Source organism: Schistocerca gregaria, chromosome 1 (assembly GCF_023897955.1).
Source record: "Schistocerca gregaria isolate iqSchGreg1 chromosome 1, iqSchGreg1.2, whole genome shotgun sequence".
Classification (NCBI taxonomy): Eukaryota; Metazoa; Arthropoda; class Insecta; order Orthoptera; family Acrididae; genus Schistocerca; species Schistocerca gregaria.
The window spans coordinates 752,122,547-752,144,025 of NC_064920.1; the positions used below are offsets into that span (position 1 = coordinate 752,122,547).

At 42.4% G+C, this 21,479-nt stretch overlaps 1 protein-coding gene across 4 annotated transcripts in view; it reads right to left on the minus strand.

Annotated features, from left to right (window-relative positions):
• The window catches only part of LOC126267692 (probable 3',5'-cyclic phosphodiesterase pde-5), a 1,251,264-nt gene that overhangs the window by 238,462 nt on the left and 991,323 nt on the right, over positions 1-21,479 (minus strand). For all 4 annotated transcript variants that reach the window (XM_049973005.1, XM_049972997.1, XM_049973010.1 and 1 more), the window contains exons 4-5: positions 16,139-16,176; positions 8,003-8,199 (exon numbers count right to left, since the gene is read on the minus strand). In XM_049973005.1, the coding sequence (XP_049828962.1) occupies positions 8,003-8,199; positions 16,139-16,176 (235 nt within the window). The remainder of the gene's footprint in view (positions 1-8,002; positions 8,200-16,138; positions 16,177-21,479) is intronic.

Below are 21,479 nucleotides of genomic sequence, written 5' to 3' on the forward strand. Positions count from 1 at the left end.
TATTTCAGGAACGAAACAGTAACTGAATAAGGATTACCTAAGTTGTGGCCATGTAAAAGAAATATTCATATTCTGATCAGGACAATAACACTACAGATAACTCCAGAGGTATGAAGCACGAATTATTGGTACACCCTCGCCTGCTCCCACTCCCCCCTCCTTCCCCACGCCCAAGCCGTTAGATAAGGCGCCCTACGAATTCTGGTTACTTCCACACGTGAGATATTTGCTGCTGGAAATCTGTTTCTTTCCTAAGCCACTGAAGAGGTCATGGTAACTATAAATGGATATTCTACCGATCTTTCAGAATCGGACTGCATTTTTGGAAGAAACTAGTAAGAAAATTGTTGGACCGAATATTCTGAATTAAGAAAGTCGCAAGGCTTTGTTCACTGTCAGACCCTTAGGGGTACGTTCAGCGGCTTAATGGGAAATAGTTCAAAAATGGCTCTTAGCACTATGGGACTTAACATCGGAGGTCATCAGTCCCCTAGAACTTAGAACTACTTAAACCTAACTAGCCTAAGGACATCACACACATCCATGCCCGAGGCAGGATTCGAACCTGCGACCGTAGCGGTCGCGCGGTTCCGGACTGAAGCGTCTAGAGCCGCTCGGCCACCGCCACCGGCGGGAAATAGATCAGTTTCACGTAGTGCATGAGCGTCGTGTCCCAAGTGTATGTTTTGCGTACTGTAAGGGCAGTGTCTAGTTTGTGTTGTATGATGAGACAATGGAGAGGACGAACTCGACACCGGTATTCTACTCCACAAGACAAAACAATTGAAGTGCTCAGAAGTCATGCTCAAATGTTAATATAATTTTCCACGAGGATAATGGAATGTAGTCGAATTAAGTAGGGTGATGCTGAGGGGATTAGATAAGGAAATGAGACACTTAAAGTAGTAAAGGAGTTTTGCTAATTGGGGAGCAAAATAACTGATGATGGTCGGAGAAGATATAAAATGTAGACTGGCAATGGCAAGGAAAGCGTTTTTGAAGAAGAGAAATTTGTTAACATCGAGTATAGATTTAAGTGCCAGGAAGTCGTTTCTAAAAGTATTTGTATGGAGTGTAGCCATGTATGGAAGTCAAACATGGACGATAAATAGTTTGGACAAGAAGAGAATAGAACGTTTCGAAATGTGGTGCTGCAGAAGAATGCTGAAGATTAGATGGGTAGATCACATAACTAATGAGAAGGTATTGAATAGAATTGGGGAGAAAAGGAGTTTGTGACACAACTTGACGAGAAGAAGGGACCGGTTGGTAGGACATGTTCTGAGGCATCAAGGGATCACAAATTTAGCATTGGAGGGCAGCGCGGAGGGTAAAAATCGCAGAGGGAGACCAAGAGATGAATACACTAAGCAGATTCAGAAAGATGTAGGATGCAGTAAGTACTGGGAGACGAAGAAGCTTGCACAGGATAGGGTAGCATGGAGAGCTGCATCAAACCAATCTCAGGACTGAAGACCACAACAGCACCAGTAGCAGGAAGGGGACGGCTGGCACCATCCAACCCACTGAGATTACCATCAACAGTGTTTCAAACCTTATCACGAGACACCATGACAAGGATTAGAAGTCAATCCAGGAGACTGACGCAAAGTCTGGCAAACACCAACTTTACTCCAGCACGTCTCCTCTCCTTGCCAGCCAAATAGTGATGCTGGTAATTTCTTTCACCAGCAGGACTAGAACCTTCTATCTCCGAGTCGAGCTCCACCGCACAGGAGTGCGTTAGCGATCTCAGCTACAGAGCTGGATACAGGGTAGGAATATTAGCGTATTAATACGTATAAAACTGTCCCAGAATGTTTTCGTTGTCATTGCATTTCTATGCAATAAGCTCTAATTATTCTTTCGACTAAAACAAAATGAAACATGCTATTTTGTTGAAGACTTACATTCTAAGCGCGTGGCTGTGTACAAAATATACGTCCACTCTTACAGAGAAGATAACAGCAACCGACCTCTTTTTGTAATGCCATTTACTTATTTAAAAAGCGCCATTATTGGTTTCGAACCGACAGGTTCATCATCAGGCGGCTTGTTCACGTTGAGATAGCATTTTACTTTAGCTTTCACTTTTTTTCTCCCAAATGATGAATTCTAAGGACACCACCATCCCAAGGGAATTTCATCATTTGCAAGAACATATTGTGAAATCTAATGTAAAATGTATCTTAACGTGAACAAGCCGTCTGATGATGAACCTGTCAGTTCGAAACCGGTACCGACGCTATGTAAATAAATGAATAGCACTATAAAAAGTGTGTGGTTACTGTTATCTTCTCTGTAAGTCAACCTATACAATGTATCGTGTCTTACCGAGAAAGTGCCGGATATTGCTGGTATGTTATTCAATAGTCAGTAATATAATACGTTTTTGGGAATAATCTTTAAGTATACCGTACAAGGTAGTTTTCAGTTACACAATTCGGTTACACAATTAGAGTAGCTTCTCTATAAATTAACGCTATTTAACAATCATTTTAAGATAGTACAGTTTCTGTCTCGCAAAATGAACATCTCAATATTTTTTTAATCTTATGCCGCCATGAAAGCAACGTTAAATGATGAAGCATTTCCATAAACATTTAAAATGTTCTACATAAACGTCTAATGTTTTTGTATAACTTTATAATTCGTTTCTTTCCACAGCTAATACCATTGCGACAACTCTTTATTTGGTTACAGCATTATGCGTTGCTTTATTAGAGAAACCTCAGTTCCGAGACTTTTTTGCCAAAGCTTCTGCAGTTAAAATCTAGTATTATAACAGTCTGAGTCTCGATGTACGAAAAATTGTATCTTATTTTGATCCTGAGAAACGTGATGTCGCACAAGAATGTCGAGAAAATTAGTGAAGTTAGTATTTCAGGATGATGAAACAGTCCATGGTACTTTGAAGTACAGTCTCTCTGGACTTCGAATGGCGCAGAGTGCTAAGTGGTACACATCGCATTGAGCGACGGACAGTGACAAATAGTCGAGTAGGAAAGGAGCAAAGCGCGGTTTTAATCTGGTGCGGCTGAACACGATCGAACAGAATAATTTCTCTCACGAATGATACGTTCTCCATTTACCAGATTACAAAAGGATTCTCTGCTGAAAAAGGAGGAAAGAAACAGAGAGAGAGAGAGAGAGAGAGAGAGAGAGAGAGAGAGAGGTGAGAGAAAAATGAGAGAGAGGGCGGGGATGAGGGAAGGGGGCAGAAGGGAGAGCGGAAGGGGGTAAGAACGGAAGCATGCAGGGGATGGTGGTTCGTAGAGTACGGTTGAGTGGTGATAAAGATGCGGGGGAGGAGAGAGACAACGAACGATAAGAGACGATTCACAGCAGCTGACGTGTTTGATCTAAATAACGTTGTTTCATATACTTCGGCTGGATTAACAAAATAAAATGTAAGTTCAGAGGTTGTCAGTTTGTGTGAAGCATGTGCGCTGTAGTGCTACATAGAAAATACTGTGGGGAAGGCAAATCAAAGGCTGCATTTTGTTGGTAGGACACTTAGAATATGCAAGATCTATCAAAGGGTGTACCTACACCAATCGTATACGTCCTCTTCTAGAATAGTGCTTCACAGTACCGAATCCATACCAGATAGGATTTATGGAAGACATCGAAAAAGTTGAAAGAAGGTCAGGTCGTTTTGTAATATCCCGAAATAGGGGAGAGTGTGTCACAGATATAATACGCGAGTTGGGGTGACAGTCAATAAAACAAATGCGTTTCCACTGTGGCGAGATCTTTTTACGAAATTTCAGACATCAACTTTCTCTTCCAAGCGCGAAAATACTTTTCTGGCAACCACCTACGTAAGTAGAAATGATCATTGTACTAAAATAAGCGAAATTAGAGCTCTCAGGCGCTTCAGTCTGGCACCGCGCGACCGCTACGGTCACAGGCTCGAATCCTGCCTCGGGCATGGATGTGTGTGATGTCCTTAGGTTAGCTAGGTTTAAGTAGTTCTAAGTTCTAGGGGACTGATGACCTCAGAAGTTAAGTCCCATAGTGCTCAGAGCCATCTGAACAATTAGAGCTCTCAGGAAAAGATTTAGGTGTTCGTTTTCCCGAGCACTTTTCGGTGGTGGAGCGGTAAAGAAATAGTCTGAAGGTGGTTCAATGAACCCACTATCAGGCACTTAAGTGTGAACTGCGGAGAAGTCATCTACACTCCTGGAAATGGAAAAAGAACACATTGACACCGGTGTGTCAGACCCACCATACTTGGTCCGGACACTGCGAGAGGGCTGTACAAGCAATCATCACATGCACGGCACAGCGGACACACCAGGAATCGCGGTGTTGGCCGTCGAATGGCGCTAGCTGCGCAGCATTTGTGCACCGCCGCCGTCAGTGTCAGCCAGTTTGCCGTGGCATACGGAGCTCCATCGCAGTCTTTAACACTGGTAGCGTGCCGCGACAGCGTGGACGTGAACCGTATGTGCAGTTGACGGACTTTGAGCGAGGGCGTATAGTGGGCATGCGGGAGGCCGGGTGGACGTACCGCCGAATTGCTCAACACGTGGGGCGTGAGGTCTCCACAGTACATCGATGTTGTCGCCAGTGGTCGGCGGAAGGTGCACGTGCCCGTCGACCTGGGACCGGACCGCAGCGACGCACAGATGCACGCCAAGACCGTAGGATCCTACGCAATGCCGTAGGGGACCGCACCGCCACTTCCCAGCAAATTAGGGCCACTGTTGCTCCTGGGGTATCGGCGAGGACCATACGCAACCGTCTCCATGAAGCTGGGCTACGGTCCCGCACACCGTTAGGCCGTCTTCCGCTCACGCCCCAACATTGTGCAGCCCGCCTCCAGTGGTGTCGCAACAGGCGTGAATGGAGGGACGAATGGAGACGTGTCGTCTTCAGCGATGAGAGTCGCTTCTGCCTTGGTGCCAATAATGGTCGTATGCGTGTTTGGCACCGTGCAGGTGAGCGCCACAATCAGGACTGCATACGACCGAGGCACACAGGGCCAACACCCGGCATCATGGTGTAGGGAGCGATCTCCTACACTGGCCGTACACCTCTGGTGATCGTCGAGGGGACAGTGAATAGTGCACGGTACATCCAAACCGTCATCGAATCCATCGTTCTACCATTCCTAGACCGGCAAGGGAACTTGCTGTTCCAACAGGACAATGCACATCCGCATGTATCCCGTGCCACCCAACGTGCTCTAGAAGGTGTAAGTCAACTACCCTGGCCAGCAAGATCTCCGGATCTGTCCCCCATTCAGCATGTTTGGGACTGGATGAAGCGTCGTCTCACGCGGTCTGCACGTCCAGCACGAACGCTGGTCCAACTGAGGCGCCAGATGGAAATGGCATGGCAAGCCGTTCCACAGGACTACATCCAGCATCTCTACGATCGTCTCCATGGGAGAATAGCAGCCTGCATTGCTGCGAAAGGTGGATATACACTGTACTAGTGCCGACATTGTGCATGCTCTGTTGCCTGTATCTATGTGCCTGTGGTTCTGTCAGTGTGATCATGTGATGTATCTGACCCCAGGAATGTGTCAATAAAGTTTCCTCTTCCTGGGACAATGAATTCACGGTGTTCTTATTTCAATTTCCAGGAGTGTAGATGTAGGTGCAGGAACTTCGACTGGCGCCTACGGTCCAGCCACCAGCCACGCAGTGGTGTATTGCAAGCTGCCACCCAACAAGGATGCCAGCAACTCAATTGCGGAAGATGATACCCCAGCATCGCTACGATACCACAGGGCGGTAAGTTCGCTGTTTACAGCGGTGTTATCGTCGGTACTGTCTCCCTTCCGTGAATCACTTGCTGTCCACACGCTTTGCCAGTATTCTTCCGGCGGAGGCCTCTATAGAATGCCGCCGTCTGTTCTCCAGCAGTCGACGTCGGGAATTCACAGTTCATGGTTATCTAGGCTTCACGACGAGCGCAAAGAGTTACATTCGCCGAGCGGCAAGTACAGTCCGGGCTTTATGCCGGCCACAAGCCGAGCCTACGGCCTCGGATAATGCATCCGAAGCGCCAAGTCGTCGACAGTGTCTCGACCACGGACATCATCGTGGTACTTACTAGGACAGCCCAGTGACTTCGCTGGCATAGATGATACAATTCGCACCTGCTAAGAAACTGTTACTGTGCACTGTATCATAAATAGTATAAGAACTGTCTTTTAATTCTGTTGCTTCCGAAGCTGTTTTATGTTGAACTTGCTTGGTGTGTTGTGTTAATAAAGTTCCACAGTTCTTTGACTGCTTGACTACATCCATTCACTAATAGTGCACACAACCCATGACATTGGTTAAAAGTAGATGCAAATAAAAAGAACCGCTTGAATGGGAGCAAAGCAGTAGTGAAAGCAGAATGAAAAGCGTATCCAAATTATTATGAAGTGTGAGTTGGCACGAGAGTGTATTGGATCTTACTTTCTTATGAGACAATTAAGTTCAAATGGTTCAAATGCCTCTGAGCACTACGGGACTTAACTTCTGAGGTCATCAGTCCCCTAGAACTTAGAACTACTTAAACCTACCTAACCTAAGGACATCACACACATCCATCCCCGAGGCAGACCGTAGCGGTCGCGCGGTTCCAGACTGTAGCGCCTACAACCGCTCGGCCAAGGTGGCCGGCGACAATTAAGTTATACAACTCTTTGGGAAAAGTACTAAATAATGGCGTAGCAAGTAAAGAAAAAAAGGGCAGCTACATAAGCTCCCTGAAAATTTATAATGAAGTTATAAATCACAAGCCAGTTCCATGTCTGAAAAGTAAATAAAGAAAACTTTAGAATATTCAGTATCTTTCGTGTGAGCATTGCGTCCATTTGTCATTAAACGACGCACTTCTCTAAAAAAAATTCAAAAACAAGTAGGGCTTCAAGTTGTCCGAAGTGGAAATACTGCAGAATATTCCTTTTCTGTTCAGCAGAATGTACGTTCAGCCTCCTAGTATTCGTAGAAAGTCCTCCTCCGTCGAAACAGCACTGTGGCAATGACTCTTCTGAGCTCTGCGAGCACAGTGGAAACTTGAAGGCCTGCTGAACCAGATGTCAGTCAACGGCTCTTCTCCCACTGCACCTCGTGCGGACCTTTAGCGACGACGAGTATTTGACAAGGCGGTGACTAGCCTAAGAGCGAATCTGAAGGCTGGGATGACCAGCTGTCTACGTTACAAATCAACCACTAACCACTAAACTGCAACACCCCCAGAAGACACTGGTAAAGTAATTTGGTCCCACCAGGAACCAACTTCATACAAAAATTAAAGTCACACTTGTGTAACTGAATTAAAATGGGCGATCAAAATGTTTCCACTTGGCGGTGTTGGTATAGCGTATATGCAATGTAGCCTGACTCTGATGTGAGTATATAAGTACCGACATGCTGGCAAGGAATTAGTGTGACATTCGTGTCTTTCCGACATGCGTGCTCGAATGAGGAAACTTGAACTATGGTGATGGTTTTAACAAATGCGTCCTAACAGGACCAACGTGCTGTTATTTTTTTCTTGACTGCAGAGGAAAAAACCCCGGTAGACATCGGAGAATGTGTGTGGGGCTGCACGTCTGCCGAAAACCACCTTTATGAAATAGCGCGCGAAGGGTTGCTGCTGCTCCATGATACACGTCTCCACATCTCAAATGCAGTAACGCAGAAATTACGACAACTTAAGTGGGAGACACTGGATCACACACTCTACAGTGCTGATCTCTCCACACTGTTATTATGCCTTTGATTTCTTAAAAAAGGTATTGAAGGGTTGACGATATCTGTCGGACGAAGATACGCGGGAGGCAGTTACAGACTTCTTCAAGCAATAGGCCCTGTTATTTTACCAAATGGGTTTCTTCAGACTGATGCGTCAGCGGGATGATTACCAGTCTGTCATACCGATTCTGGACTGTACGGCCTTCGAACGGAAACTTTTTGATCGCATCTTATTACAAGGCTCTGCTCGTAGTGGGCAGATATCAGTGCATTGTAAGCTGGAACTGTGTGCAGACCTGTCGTCCTGTCCCAGGTAGAGGCCCAGCAGGTCGGGGTCGCCGCGGTCTGCAAGATAGAGGCGGTAGCCGTCGGCGCCCACGGCGGAGCAGATGCAGCCGGCCAGCTCCCACAGCACGTGGCCCTTGGTGGGCCGCTGCTGCAGCGACCGCGTCAGCTCCTGCAGCATCTGCCGCTTGTCCGCGTGCACGCAGAACTGCAAACAGGCGTCAGTCAACTCTCCTGTGTAGTAAGCCAGCACGAGATCAGATATTAAGTTCTACAACTTAGGGCTATAGTCCATGAATTCTGCTACGTTGGATTCTACACGGTCCAGTTACAGTAACGTGACCACAGCCTATGTTCGACGTCAACTGCGACAACCACTTACAGACGTCAAGTGCCAGCACTAGCAGTGGATGACATATAAAGTGTGTGGGCGGACGCGGGAAACAGTGCAGTCGTTGTCATAATGCGGAAACGGAGCAATGTATCTGTAGAGTACACTGAGCCGACTAAAGTCATGGGATACCTCATAATATCGTGCCGGATCTTCTTTTTCCTGGTCTAGTGCAACAACTCTACGTGGTATGGACTCAACAAATCGTTGGAAGCCTGCAGAAATAGTGACCCATGTTGCCTCTATAATCGTTCATAATTGCGAAAAGTGTTCCTAGGGCAAGATTTTGTGCACGAACTGACCTCTCGATTATGTCCCATAATTGTTGGACAGGATTCATATCAGGCGATCTGGAAGCCAAATCTTTTGTTGGACTCTCCAGAATGTTCTTCAAACCAATTGCGAACAATTGTGGCCTAGTGACACAGAGCATTGTCATCCATGAATATTCCATCACTGTTTGGGGACATGAAGTCCATCAAATGATTCAAATGGTATCCAAGTAGCTGAACATCCAGAGGACCTAGTACATTCCATCTAAACACTGCTCACACCGTCATATAGCCACCACCAGCTTTGCACAGTGCCTTGTTGACAAGTTGGGTACATGGCTTCGTGGGATCTGCGTGCCACACTCAGACCCCTCCATCGGCTCTTGAATCGGGACTCATCTGAATAGACCACGGTTTGCCAACCGGTACGGTTACGAGCCTAGGAGAGGTGCTTTATGTGATATCGTGCTGTTAGCAAAAGCACTCGAGTCCGTCGTCTTCTGCCATAGCCCATAAATGCCAAATTTCATTGCACTGTTCTGTTAGTAGTACGTACCGCATTGATTTCTACGATTATTTCACGCAGTGTTGCTTGTCTGTTAGTACTGACAACCGTATGCAAATGCTGCTGCTCTTGGATGGTCAAGTGCAGGGCGTCGGCCACTGCATTGTCCATGATAAGAGGTAATGCCTGAGATTTAGTATCCCCGGTACACTCTTGACAATGTGAATTTCGGGATGGTGATTTCCGTAATGATTTCCGAAATGTAATGTCCCATCCCTATAGCTCCAACTACCCCCCCCCCCCCCGCTCCCCCACCTCGTCCCGCTGCAACAAAGTCTGTTAATTCTTGTGCTGCCGTAATGACGTCCGAAACAGTTTCACAAAAATCACGTGACTACAACCGTCATCTGTATGCGTCCATATCGCTATATCATGACTTTTGCCACCTTGCGTGCCAAACTGGCTCTACCCAAAACTGACGCCGAGGCTACTGCGTTGCACCATGGCCCATGGCTGCGAAGATGTGTACGGGCGAACAGACGTGCAACTGTTGAGCAACTGACCGCCAAGATGAACAAAGGAGCTATTAACACTGTGTTCCCAGCGTCCGTTCAGCGATCGCTGCTGTGCAAGGGCCTCAGCAGCAGGTGCTTCGTTAACACACCCATACTGACCGCTGTTCATCGGCGACGAAGGCTCGAACTTGCATCACTCCAGTGCCTCAACTGGAAGTCCGCCGGGGGGCGGCAGGTTACCTTTTTTTTGGTGAGACGTTTCATGCTCTATTGGAGAAATTGCTGTTGGCGTGTACGGCGTGAAATATCTCAAAGCAAAAATCTTGCAAGTCTCTTCAATAGAATCCAAGCTGGAAGAGGGAGTGTTATAATCCAGGGAATGTTTTCGTGACATTCCCTGGATGATCTCGTCATTCTGGAAGGCACAACAGACCAACGTAAGTAATCACACATCCTTGGGAACCACGTCCACTTCAACATGCAGTTTTATTTTCCTCGCCACGGCGGCATCTTTCAGCAGGACAACGCAACGTATCACACAGCTAGCAGCGTACGTGCGTGTTTCGGAGAGCACCAGTATGAGTTTACCGTAACTCCGTGGCCGCCACGCTGCCCGGATTTAAACGTAATCGAGAACTTGTGGGACCACCTCAATCGGGCTGTTCTCGCCACGGATCCTGAACTGAGAACGCAGCTGACCACGCCACTGGATGCGGCATGGCTCTACATCCCTGTCGATATCTTCGAGGATCTCACTCATTTTATTCCTGCTCGTCTCGGAGCGATCCACGCTGAAAAATGTGGTTAATCAGGCTATTACAAGGTGGTCACATTAATGTGTCTGGACAGTGTATTATTTATGTATAATTGATGAACGCTTTAGCTTCTTTGATATATTTTGTATGACAGTTACCGCACGGAGTGACCGCTCGGTTTGAGGCGACATGTCATGGACGGCGCAGCCCCGTCCCGCCGGAGGTTCGAGTCCTCCTTCGGGCATGGGTTTGTGTGCTGTTCTTAGCATAAGTTACTTTCAGTAGTGTGTAAGTCTAGGGACCGATGATAAGAGAACCATTTGTATGAATATCAAGACCTCAGATGGAAACCCAGTCCTAACCAAAGAAGGGAAAGCAGAAAGGTGGAAGGAGTATATAGAGGGTCTATACAAGGGCGATGTACTTGAGGAAAATATTATGGAAATGGAAGAGGATGCAGATGAAGATGAAATGGGAGATACGATACTACGAGAAGAGTTTGACAGAGCACTGAAAGACCTGAGCCGAAACAAGGCCCCGGGAGTAGACAACATTCCATTAGAACTACTGACGGCCTTGGAAGAGCCAGTCCTGACAACACGGTACCATCCGGTGAGCAAAATGTATTAGATAGGCGAAGTACCCTCAGACTTCAAGAAGAATATAATAATTCCAATTCCAAAGAAAGCAGGTGTTGACAGATGTGAAAATTACCGAACTATCAGTTTAATAAGTCACAGCTCCAAAATACTAATACGAATTCTTTACAGACGAATAGAAAAACTGGTAGAAGCCGACCTCGGGGAACATCAGTTTGGATCCCGGTGAAATGCCAGAACACGTGAGGCAATACTGACCTTACGACTTATCTTAGAAGAAAGACTAAGGAAAGGCAAACCTACGCTTCTACCGTTTGTAGATTTAGAGAAAGCTTTTGACAATGTTAACTGGAATACTCTCTTTCAAATTCTAAAGGTGGCAGGGCTAAAAAACAGGGAGCGAAAGGCTATTTACAATTTGTACAGAAACCAGACGGCAGTTGTAAGAGTCGAGGGGCATGTAAGGGAAGCAGTGGTTGGGAAGGGAGTGAGACAGGGTTGTAGCCTCTCCCCAATGTTATTCAATCTGTATACTGAGCAAGCAGTAAACGAAACAAAACAAAATTCGGAGTTGGTATTAAAATCCATGGAGAAGAAATAAAAACTTTGAGGTTCGCCGATGACATTGTAATTTTGTCAGAGACAGCAAAGGACTTGGAAGAGCAGTTGAACGGAATGGACAGTGTCTTGAAAGGAGGATATAAGATGAACATCAATAAAAGCAAAACGAGGATAATGGAATGTAGTCGAATTAAGTCGGGTGATGCTGAGGGAATTAGATTAGGAAATGAGACACTTAAAGTAGTAAAGGAGTCTTGCTATTTGGAGAGCAAAATAACTGATGATGGTCGAAGTAGAGAATATATAAACTGTAGACTGGCAGTGGCAAGGAAAGCGTTTTTGAAGAAGAGAAATTTGTTAACATCGAGTATAGATTTAAGTGCCAGGAAGTCGTTTCTGAAAGTATTTGTATGGGGTGTAGCAATGTATGGAAGTGAAACATGGACGATAAATAGTTTGGACAAGAAGAGAATAGAACGTTTCGAAATGTGGTGCTGCAGAAGAATGCTGAAGATTAGATGGGTAGATCACATAACTAATGAGAAGGTATTGAATAGAATTGGGGAGAAGAGGAGTTTGTGGCACAACTTGACTAGAAGAAGGGACCGGTTGGTAGGACATGTTCTGAGGCATCAAGGGATCGCCAATTTAATACTGGAGGGCAGGGTGAAGGGAAAAAATCGTAGAGGGAGACCAAGAGATGAATACACTAAGCAGATTCAGAAGGATGTAGGTTGCAGTAGGTACTGGGAGATGAAGCAACTTGCAGAGGATAGGGTAGCATGGAAAGCTGCATCAAACCAGTCTCAGGACAACAACAACAACATATTACGCATATAATTTTTAATTTGATAAATTTATTAATGCAGAAAATGGATGATGAGTTTATTATGCTATATTTTATCTCTACAGTATCTATTGTGTGTATTTCATGAAACCTTTCGTGTTTAAAAACTATAGTATTGTGGCGATGACACAAAATTGTGTAGATACATAATAAGGTGAAAATTCCTTTTTATGATGATTTAACAAGTCTGACATAAGCGTATCCTACAGCGTTCAAAAGTACGTGTTGTTTATTGTCATTGATTACGAGTAGGTATTGTTGTCATTTCATTTTCCTTTATTGCTACAACTGTAGATTTGATGTTTAAAAAGGTTTTGTGCACACTGGACTTGACAAATAATTGACGTCTCGAGACTAGTCAGATTTCTGGCACGAGAGATAGTGTCGCATTTGACAATTTCAAGAAAGCATGTCAATTCCAACCAAGTGGAATTGTCCGTCATATTAATGCCTTGACTCATCTGGTAGACGATTTAGTCAATGTATAATTGGAAGCAAAAGTATTTATCATTTTGTATTACAGTACAGATACCTAAGGAAATATTTTTCATATGTTGGTTCATTAATTTAAAGACAAAAGCAACTTGAAAACTGGGAGCGTCGCGGAAAGGTGGCATCGACAACAAAGAAACTCAGTTTTTATTATGTCAGTACGTTAGTGAAATATAACTTCGAGAAGAGAAAGAGTTCTGTTTATGTGATTTTTCAAAGCAGTATGCGATTCGTTCAAATGGATAAAAAGTGTCACTTGTTGTGAATAAGTTGGCGCTAAAGCGTATTCACCAAAATTCTGTGAAATTTTAAAGGGACATTGGTTCTTATTTCCAGTAGTTAAAAAGGGTAATAGAATACAAGCGTGCTATACATCAGCAGAAGTTATTCCAGTTGAGAAATTTCGCACAATTAGAGTCCAAAATAAAATCAAACAATCCTACTGTGGATGCCATAGATATTAGATGAATCAGTACGGTACATACTATTATACCAGGAAGTGACTATGATAAATCTTTAAACGAAATGCGTATCGCCATTGTTTCTGGCTGGTAACATATTCAAAGAATGGTTCAAATGGCTCTCAGCACTATGGGACTTAACATCTGAGGTCATCATGCCCCTAGAACGTAGAACTACTTAAACCTAACTAACCTAAGGACATCACACACGTCCATGCCCGAGGCAGGATTCGAACCTGCGACCGTAGCGATCGCGCGGGCCCAGACTGAAGCCCCTAGAACCGCTCGGCTACACAGGCCGGCAATAACATATTCAAATACTAGTTCTTTAATAATGGTTAGTTTAGCGTAAACATAATTTTAACATCTGCTGCGTTGATTTACTCGTATTACAATCGATGAGATGTTCATACCAAAAACAAAACGTAACGAAGACGCTGGTTGGTATAAAGTGGCTTTTTCACTAGGATTTTATCTGCAATGTTGTTGCTGTGGTTTTCTTGGTTGCAAAAGGGGTTTCCTAAGTTCTTACAAACTATAAGATGCCGAATTGTTGTTCATATTACGAACCAAAGTTGTGCAAAAATAGGTGATACGGTGAAATTACTTAAATGGAAAGGAAAAATATCTTTCATCAGAATACTGCATTAGTCCACGACCGGTACAGAAACTAAGGTGTTGCAACAACTGCCCTATTTACTAGATGTGGGACTATTTAACTTCCATCTGTTCTAACGTCTAAGGCAATGTGTTGGAGGAAGACATTTTAAGTTCACTGCGGAAGGAGCGACAAACTTCGTCGACGCGCGTCCGTCCCTGGCTGAGGGCGAGTAAGTGTGTGTGTGTGTGTGTGTGTGTCTCAGGGGGTTCTGCGACGCCAACAACTTTACATTTCGCCCGCAGGTCGTCTAGAAGGCGCATTGAGCTGTGAATTCAGAAAATAGCAACTCGTTGCATGTTGCACCAGCCTTAAAACTCTGAACGCTTCTAGCTCTTTACTTAGAATTGATGGATATTTTATTTAAACTTATTTATAAACATTTGGTTTTCATATAACAGATATAAGATAGAAAAAAATTCTGTTTATCAATATTATTACTCTTTTTAAAAAACTAAACCATGTCTATATAGCTTCTTACATTTACCTATTTAAATAAATATTCCTTTCACTTATAATTTAGTAATTTATACAGCAAAGCACGTTATGTGAAACACCCTGCATATTTAATGCCCTGTTTCAGTCACATGAAATAGTACAGTATATCATGTGGGTGGCAATGGTTGCACTGATTAGTGCATATCGTGACTACAGTGACAAGCTCTCTGATTCTTCTTCTTTATTTACAGCTGTTCCTTTCGTAATAACGTAGCTTTACGCTCCACTATTTCGTACAAGGCTAGTCATGTTTGAAAAAAAAAAAATGTTGCTACTGTTTTTGTTCCATTTTTGGTAAGATTGTTATTATAAAACGTGAAGGAACATTAAATATTGTGTATAAAAAAGTTACTTTTCATACTTTGAAGGTAAACGTGATGACCAACGAGAATGTTTGATTTCAGCTTTGTATCAGAAAGTGACTGCGAGCGGGACGGAGGCTTGGATGTCATTCAAGGACGTTGTTGCTGAGTTTTTAGGCAACAAATTTCTGATGTAGCCATCATGCTGGGAAAGTTTAAGGTAGTAGGCTGTTTGACGAGCCTCAAGCGTCACTTTCTAAAGTGTCACCATCGTTCATTTCCACTTACAATTTGGGTGATATTAGTGAGCAACACGGTGAGCGTCTTCATCAATACGCTAAAGCTACGAAAAGGGAAGGATCGCTGGGATACCTGTGTAATTGGGGATATCAATTAGTCATTTTACCGAGACGTGCATCTGGCAAGTCAACGGGGAAAAAGTATATCAAAAGCCGAAACACGAATAAGGGAAGGAAATATTAGCTAATAGACAGTTACTACCAGTGTAATAAAGATTTGTATTCAGTTTTATACATCAATACAATCTATATTATTGATGAAAAATAAAATTATTTTCATTCCCAGTACATAAATTTTACTAATTTTCTAACTTATAACTATATCGCATTGTGAAAAATATGTACAAGATGGAAAAAGGCTGGGATCAAATATGGATTCAGTGCACAAAAAGGTATGAAAGAATATTATGACTTAAAACATTTTTTTTTCTTTTGGGCAGTGTGATCAATGATTGTGGCTCACAAAAGTGACCGCTCTGTATCGGCAATGTAACGAATCTCGTTTTCAGATTGTTGTAATTCCTGGTTAAATGAAAATTTTGTTTGTTGATGGATAAATTTTTACTCATACTCACAATGATTTATCCACTAACAAACATAAAGTCAATTTAATATTTAGAGTTTCTTTGTTTTTGACAGATATTATGGAATATTGTTTTCTACAGAAATACTTTGATATAGAAGCATACAGAAGTCAATGGAAATTCAGATCAAATTTTTCCACTGCCTATACACTACTATTTGTGAAATTCACATACAAGAAATGATGTTCTGTATGCGTAATTTATATGTGGAAATGTGTCACTAATATTTCTGAAATACTATATTTGGAATTCCATTTCGCTTGCGGTTCAGTTTTGGCAGTCGAAAAAGTCCAAGTCCTTTATAAACTGTGAGTACGAGAATATTTGAATTTTGTATATAACGTAACTTATAAATGTTCATTATAGAACTAAATACTATTATTTTTAGTTCATTATTTGTTTACATACCTTCCATCGTGAGAGACTGGTCTTTCTCCCGTTTTTACCTGAAAAATAGTGTTGTTAGTACAAGCTATAAATACTGATAAATGAATACATTTCATATTACAGGTATATTAATTTCTGCACGTCAGTGTATACGTGTCTTGGATCTCCAGCAGCTGCTGCTTTAGGACACTTTTATTTACGTTGAAATATGCATCAGACATACAAATAATGTGCATAGTTAACAGGTGTAATATTTTAATAAGATATATTGCAACCTTGTTACGCTCCCAACACAGATATAATTAATTATTGAAAAGACCTAATAGTGACAATTTCACACATTATTACAGAATACCCAGGAACGTGTTCAGAGTTTTAAATGAAAAGTCAATGTGCAATAATGGTGGAAAAAAGTCACCTGCTAAGGAACAACAATCGTTAGATGCTGGTGTACAGATAAACCGCTGCATGCTAATTATTATTCGTATCATCACTAGTTTCTCTGTTCAGAAAATGTCTTCGGATACTGACTACTCTAAAGGAACACGTTAAAGGACGATGATCCTTTAACGTATTATTCTCTGTAGAGCAGTGGTTGCCAACCTTTCCAAGACTTTTTGCCCTGACTGCAATCAAATATTAATTAGTATTCCCCCTCCTTCCACCAGCAACATCTTAAGCAACTAATTAAACATTAATATGAAAAAGAATTTCCTTTAAACACTTTCATGTTTGAAGTGGCGAAAGATTAATGATCTTTAGTTTTTGTAGATGTTTCATTAATACTCGAACGAATGAGTCTATGAGGCAATTGGTACGACTTATTTCTAACACCGTTTTTTCATAGAATGATGAAGCAATGCTCAGTGGATTGTGAGTGTTACCTAAAACTACTTCTTAGAATGAAAACTTAACTATACACGTTGAGGATAAACACTTGTTACAGAACGTGCTTCCTCTGCACTAATCGTCTCCCTAGCGGCACTTTCTTCACCCACACCTTCCACCCCCATTTAAATCAACCAAATTAAAGTGATTGCACTACATGCAGGCCTACTATTTGTAAATCACTTGAGTGGTGGACTCCTTATTTCTGCAATGGTAGAAAATGGAAGACTTCTGGCTGATAATGGTCTGTGCCTGAACACTGCTAATAATAACAGTAACGGTAATAATTATAATAATAATATAGAGCAGACCAGACTGCAGGTAGTAGCCATTATATAGTTACTGTTGTGCTGCCAATTAGTTCGTTTACTGATGCAAAGTGAATAATGAAACAATTTCTGGTCTACCTACAACACGGACGAGGAATTTTCAAGAGATTTTGAAGCATACGTGATTCATATTTCTCAATTTTACTGTCATAGGTGCACGGCACAATATGTGAAGTATGTATATAGTGAGTGGATTACGTGAGGGAAATGTCGCTACATTTGTTTCAAATGCTGTAACCGCCACAAGATTATGTCAAGCGTTAAAACTAGTATTTGGAAAAAATTCAAATTACTTCTAATTTACGTAACTGGTATTGTAGTCCTAAGAAAGAGTGATAATAGTAATTATCCTTTAAATGTAATTTAGTTTCGTGATAGAAACAAAAGTGAACCCTTTTGATTTCACCACTCAGAAAATTAGACTTTATCCTTAAGGGGGTAATTATCCCCAGGTAGGAAACCACTGCTGTAGAGTGAAGCTCATGATAAATCGTACAATGTTCATTAATGCTGCTACACCTCCGTTTTAATATTCTTCACCGTTGTTGGGGAATGCCACAGTCCACATTGACTCAGCGTCGATAGGAAGTCAAACACAGATAGTAGTAATTTTGTAACTATGTCTCATAAATATCCTGCTGATTTCCGTGATGCTATGGCACTGGGATACAGCTTCTGGTGCATTTGCGAATAAAAAGGTCTCATAAGGGAACAAAATCAATTACATTAACTGGAGACTAGCAATTATCAACTAAACGCTTTAATCACGCTTCCATGTCGGATGAGTGCATTCTATGGACTCAAAAATGTCTCCCTCTGCATGTCCTACCGGTCATCTGCAGACGCAGCAGAAATGCTCCAATGTGAGTCACAATATTGTTAGTAAGTATATTGAAAATACGAATGAAACCAGCGTAATTCCGCAAAGAAATCATCTATAGCTTTGTTTCCGAAGAGAAATGATATTTCCGTTAAAAGTTCAATTTTCATATCATCACGGAAGCTAAAATTGGACTAAAGAATTAGTTTACTGTATCTTACAGATGAGTTGAAAATTTGAGTAAAACGAGAACTGCACGTGTTTGTTTCAGGTAACTATCGTCCGGCAAGTGGTGAGAACTGCAGAAGTAAGCGGACCGTGTGTTCCCAGCATCGTTGACATGGGGCAGCCACGTCCGTTTTAAGTGGACGCGCTGCGTGCTTTAATGAATGCACATGGGGTACTTCTTAATCTTTACCATTAAAGAGCTCTAAAATCAGGTGAAGAATTTTACACACGTATCAATAATACGGACAAACCATATCTGGGAAGGTACGGCGATTGAAAAAGACATAGGTTTTCTAAGTCAATGAGAAACCTATGGAATTTGAAATTTGAACTGATTGACGATTGACCTTATTTCCTCCTTTTCTCGTAACTAAAAATATTTCTTTCTTGATTTTTTTTTAAATTTAATGACTGATGTTAGGAATAGATGGCTAATTCGTAGATGTCTCAGAAAATTGCTTAAGGAATGGAACCATTCATCGCAAAAACTTTGAACTAAAAGCCTTCACCCAAAGGAGAACTAAGTATTATTCACTGCTAGGCACAGAGCGTTTTCTCCTGTCATCTCGTTTTAGACTGTGTAAATGAAGAATGTTGGGAAAAAGAAAAAACTACCCATTTTACTTTTTCTTAAAAAAAAAGAAATGTAGAACCGGCTAGAGTTTTGCAATAACCAGTGTTTCATAATATCTTTATACTCGTGGTAAACAAAACTCGGACTAGCTCGGTATTCTAGACTGGCGCGATACAACTCTTTCCAGCCTTATTAAGGAAATAATTGATCTGTCAAATTCCACACCTTCGTTCGTGCGCACGGAAAATACCCCAACTCCCGAAGGAAAGGAAGGTTAGTACTTAACATACAGTTGACGATAAGGGCGTTAGAGATGGAATACGAGTTGCAAACAGCAAAAGAAGTAGCATTTGCAACCTATGTCCTCAGATATTCGCTGGGTGTATTCTAATCTCTGCATTCCTCCACAGTTTTTGACTTCTACAGCTCCCTCCAGTACCACGGAAGTCATTCCCTCACGTCTTAACAGATGTCCTACCATTCAACTCCTTCTCCTTGTCAGCGTTTTCCACATATTCCTTTCCTACCCGATATTCAGCAGAACCTCCTAATTCCTTACCCTATAAGTCCACTTAATTTTCAACATTCGTTTGTAACACCATGTTTCAAACGCTTCGATTCTTTTCTGTTCCGGTTTTCCCACAGTCGATGTTTAACTACGACACATTTCTGTGCTCTAAACGTACATTATCAGAAATTTCTTTCTCAAATTAAGGTCTATTTGATACTAGTAGACTTCACTTGGCCAGGAATGCCCTTTTTGTCAGCGGCAGTCTTCTTTTTATGTCCTCCTTGCTCCGACTGGCCTGCCGGAGTGGCCCAGCGTTTCTAGGCGCTACAGCCTGAGACCGTGCGACCGTTAGGGTCGCAGGTTCGAATCCTGCCTCGGGCATGGATGTGTGTGATGTCCTTAAGTTAGTTAGGTTTAAGTAGTTCTAAGTTCTAGGGGACTGATGACCTCAGCAGTTAAGTCCCATAGTGCTCAGAACCATTTTTGTAATTCTTCGCTTTCACTGACGATACAAATGTCATCAGGTTAAATGGTTCAAATGGCTCTGAGCACTATGGGACTTAACATCTATGGTCATCAGTCCCCTAGAACTTAAAACTACTTAAACTTAACTAACCTAAGGACAGCGCACAGCACCCAGTCAGCACGAGGCAGAGAAAATACCTGAGCCCTCATAAGGTTATCTTATCCTTTCACCTTGAATTTCAGTGCCGCTCTTGAGCCTTTCTTTTATTCCCGTCATTGCTTCTTCGATGTATAGAATGAACAGCAGGGGCGAAAGACTACAGTCCTGTCTTACATCTGGATCTCCCATCTTCTCTTTGTCGACTGACTCTTGTTTCTTCTTCTATCAAGTCATCAGACACATCTTCCCCCTCATACAAGTACTGTTTTCACCTACCCGCTCTTTCTTCTGCATTTAATCGTGGAATTCTGTTGGCACTCTTAATTTTATCATCCTTGCTTTTAATTGCACTGAAGATTCTTTTGACTTTTCTACACACTAAGTCAGTCCTTTCGACAATAATTTCTTTTTCGGTATATTTACATGTTTTATGAAGCCACTTTTCATTAGCTTCCCTGCACTACCTATTTCTTTCTTTCCTGAGTAACTTTTATTTTGTATTCCTGAATTTCCCTGCACATTTTTGTTCTTTCTTCTTTCATTGATCAAATGAAGTATTTCTTCTGTTACCTACGGTTTCTTCGCAGTTACCTTCTTTGTACCTAAGTGTTTTCTTTCCAACTCCCCTGACTGCCCTTTTCAGAGAAGAGCGTTTCTCTTCACGAGAACTGCCTACTGACATATTTATCATCGAAGTACCTATAGTCTCAGAGAACTTCAAGCGTATCTCTTCATTCCTTAGTGTTTCTGTATCCCACTTCTTTGATCACTGATTCTTCCTGACTAGTCTCTTAAATTAAAGCCTACTCTTCCTCACTACGAAATTGTGATCTGAGTCTATATCAGCTCCTGGGTACGCCATACAATCCAATATCTGATTTAGGAATCTCTGCCTGACCATGATGAAATGTAACTAGAATCTCCCCTAACCCCAGCTTTTTCCAAGTACACCTCCTCCTGTTGTGACTCTTGAACGGTGTATTCGCTATTACTAGCTGAAATTCATTGCAGAACTCAGTCTTTCTCCTCCCTCATTTCCTAGTACCAAAAGCATATTCTCCAGCAACCCTTTATCCTATTTCTCCCCCTATGACGGCATTTCAATCCCTCATGAATATTAGATTTTCATCCCCCTTTACGCACTTAATGCGTTTTCTGCTGTGTTGAAACATCCCTACATTCACCTTCAGATTTTAGGGAAACCACGTAAGAAGTTAACATCGATGGCTTCAGGGAAACTGAACCTGCTACACCAGTCACTACCCACTTAGATCTGGAGAAGTGCCTTATGTTACGATAGGGGGCACATGGTGTACAAACTTTTAAGCTTTAAAGTTTGCCAGGTGACTACACGAACGGTTCAAACTAGCTAGAGCATAATGAAGTT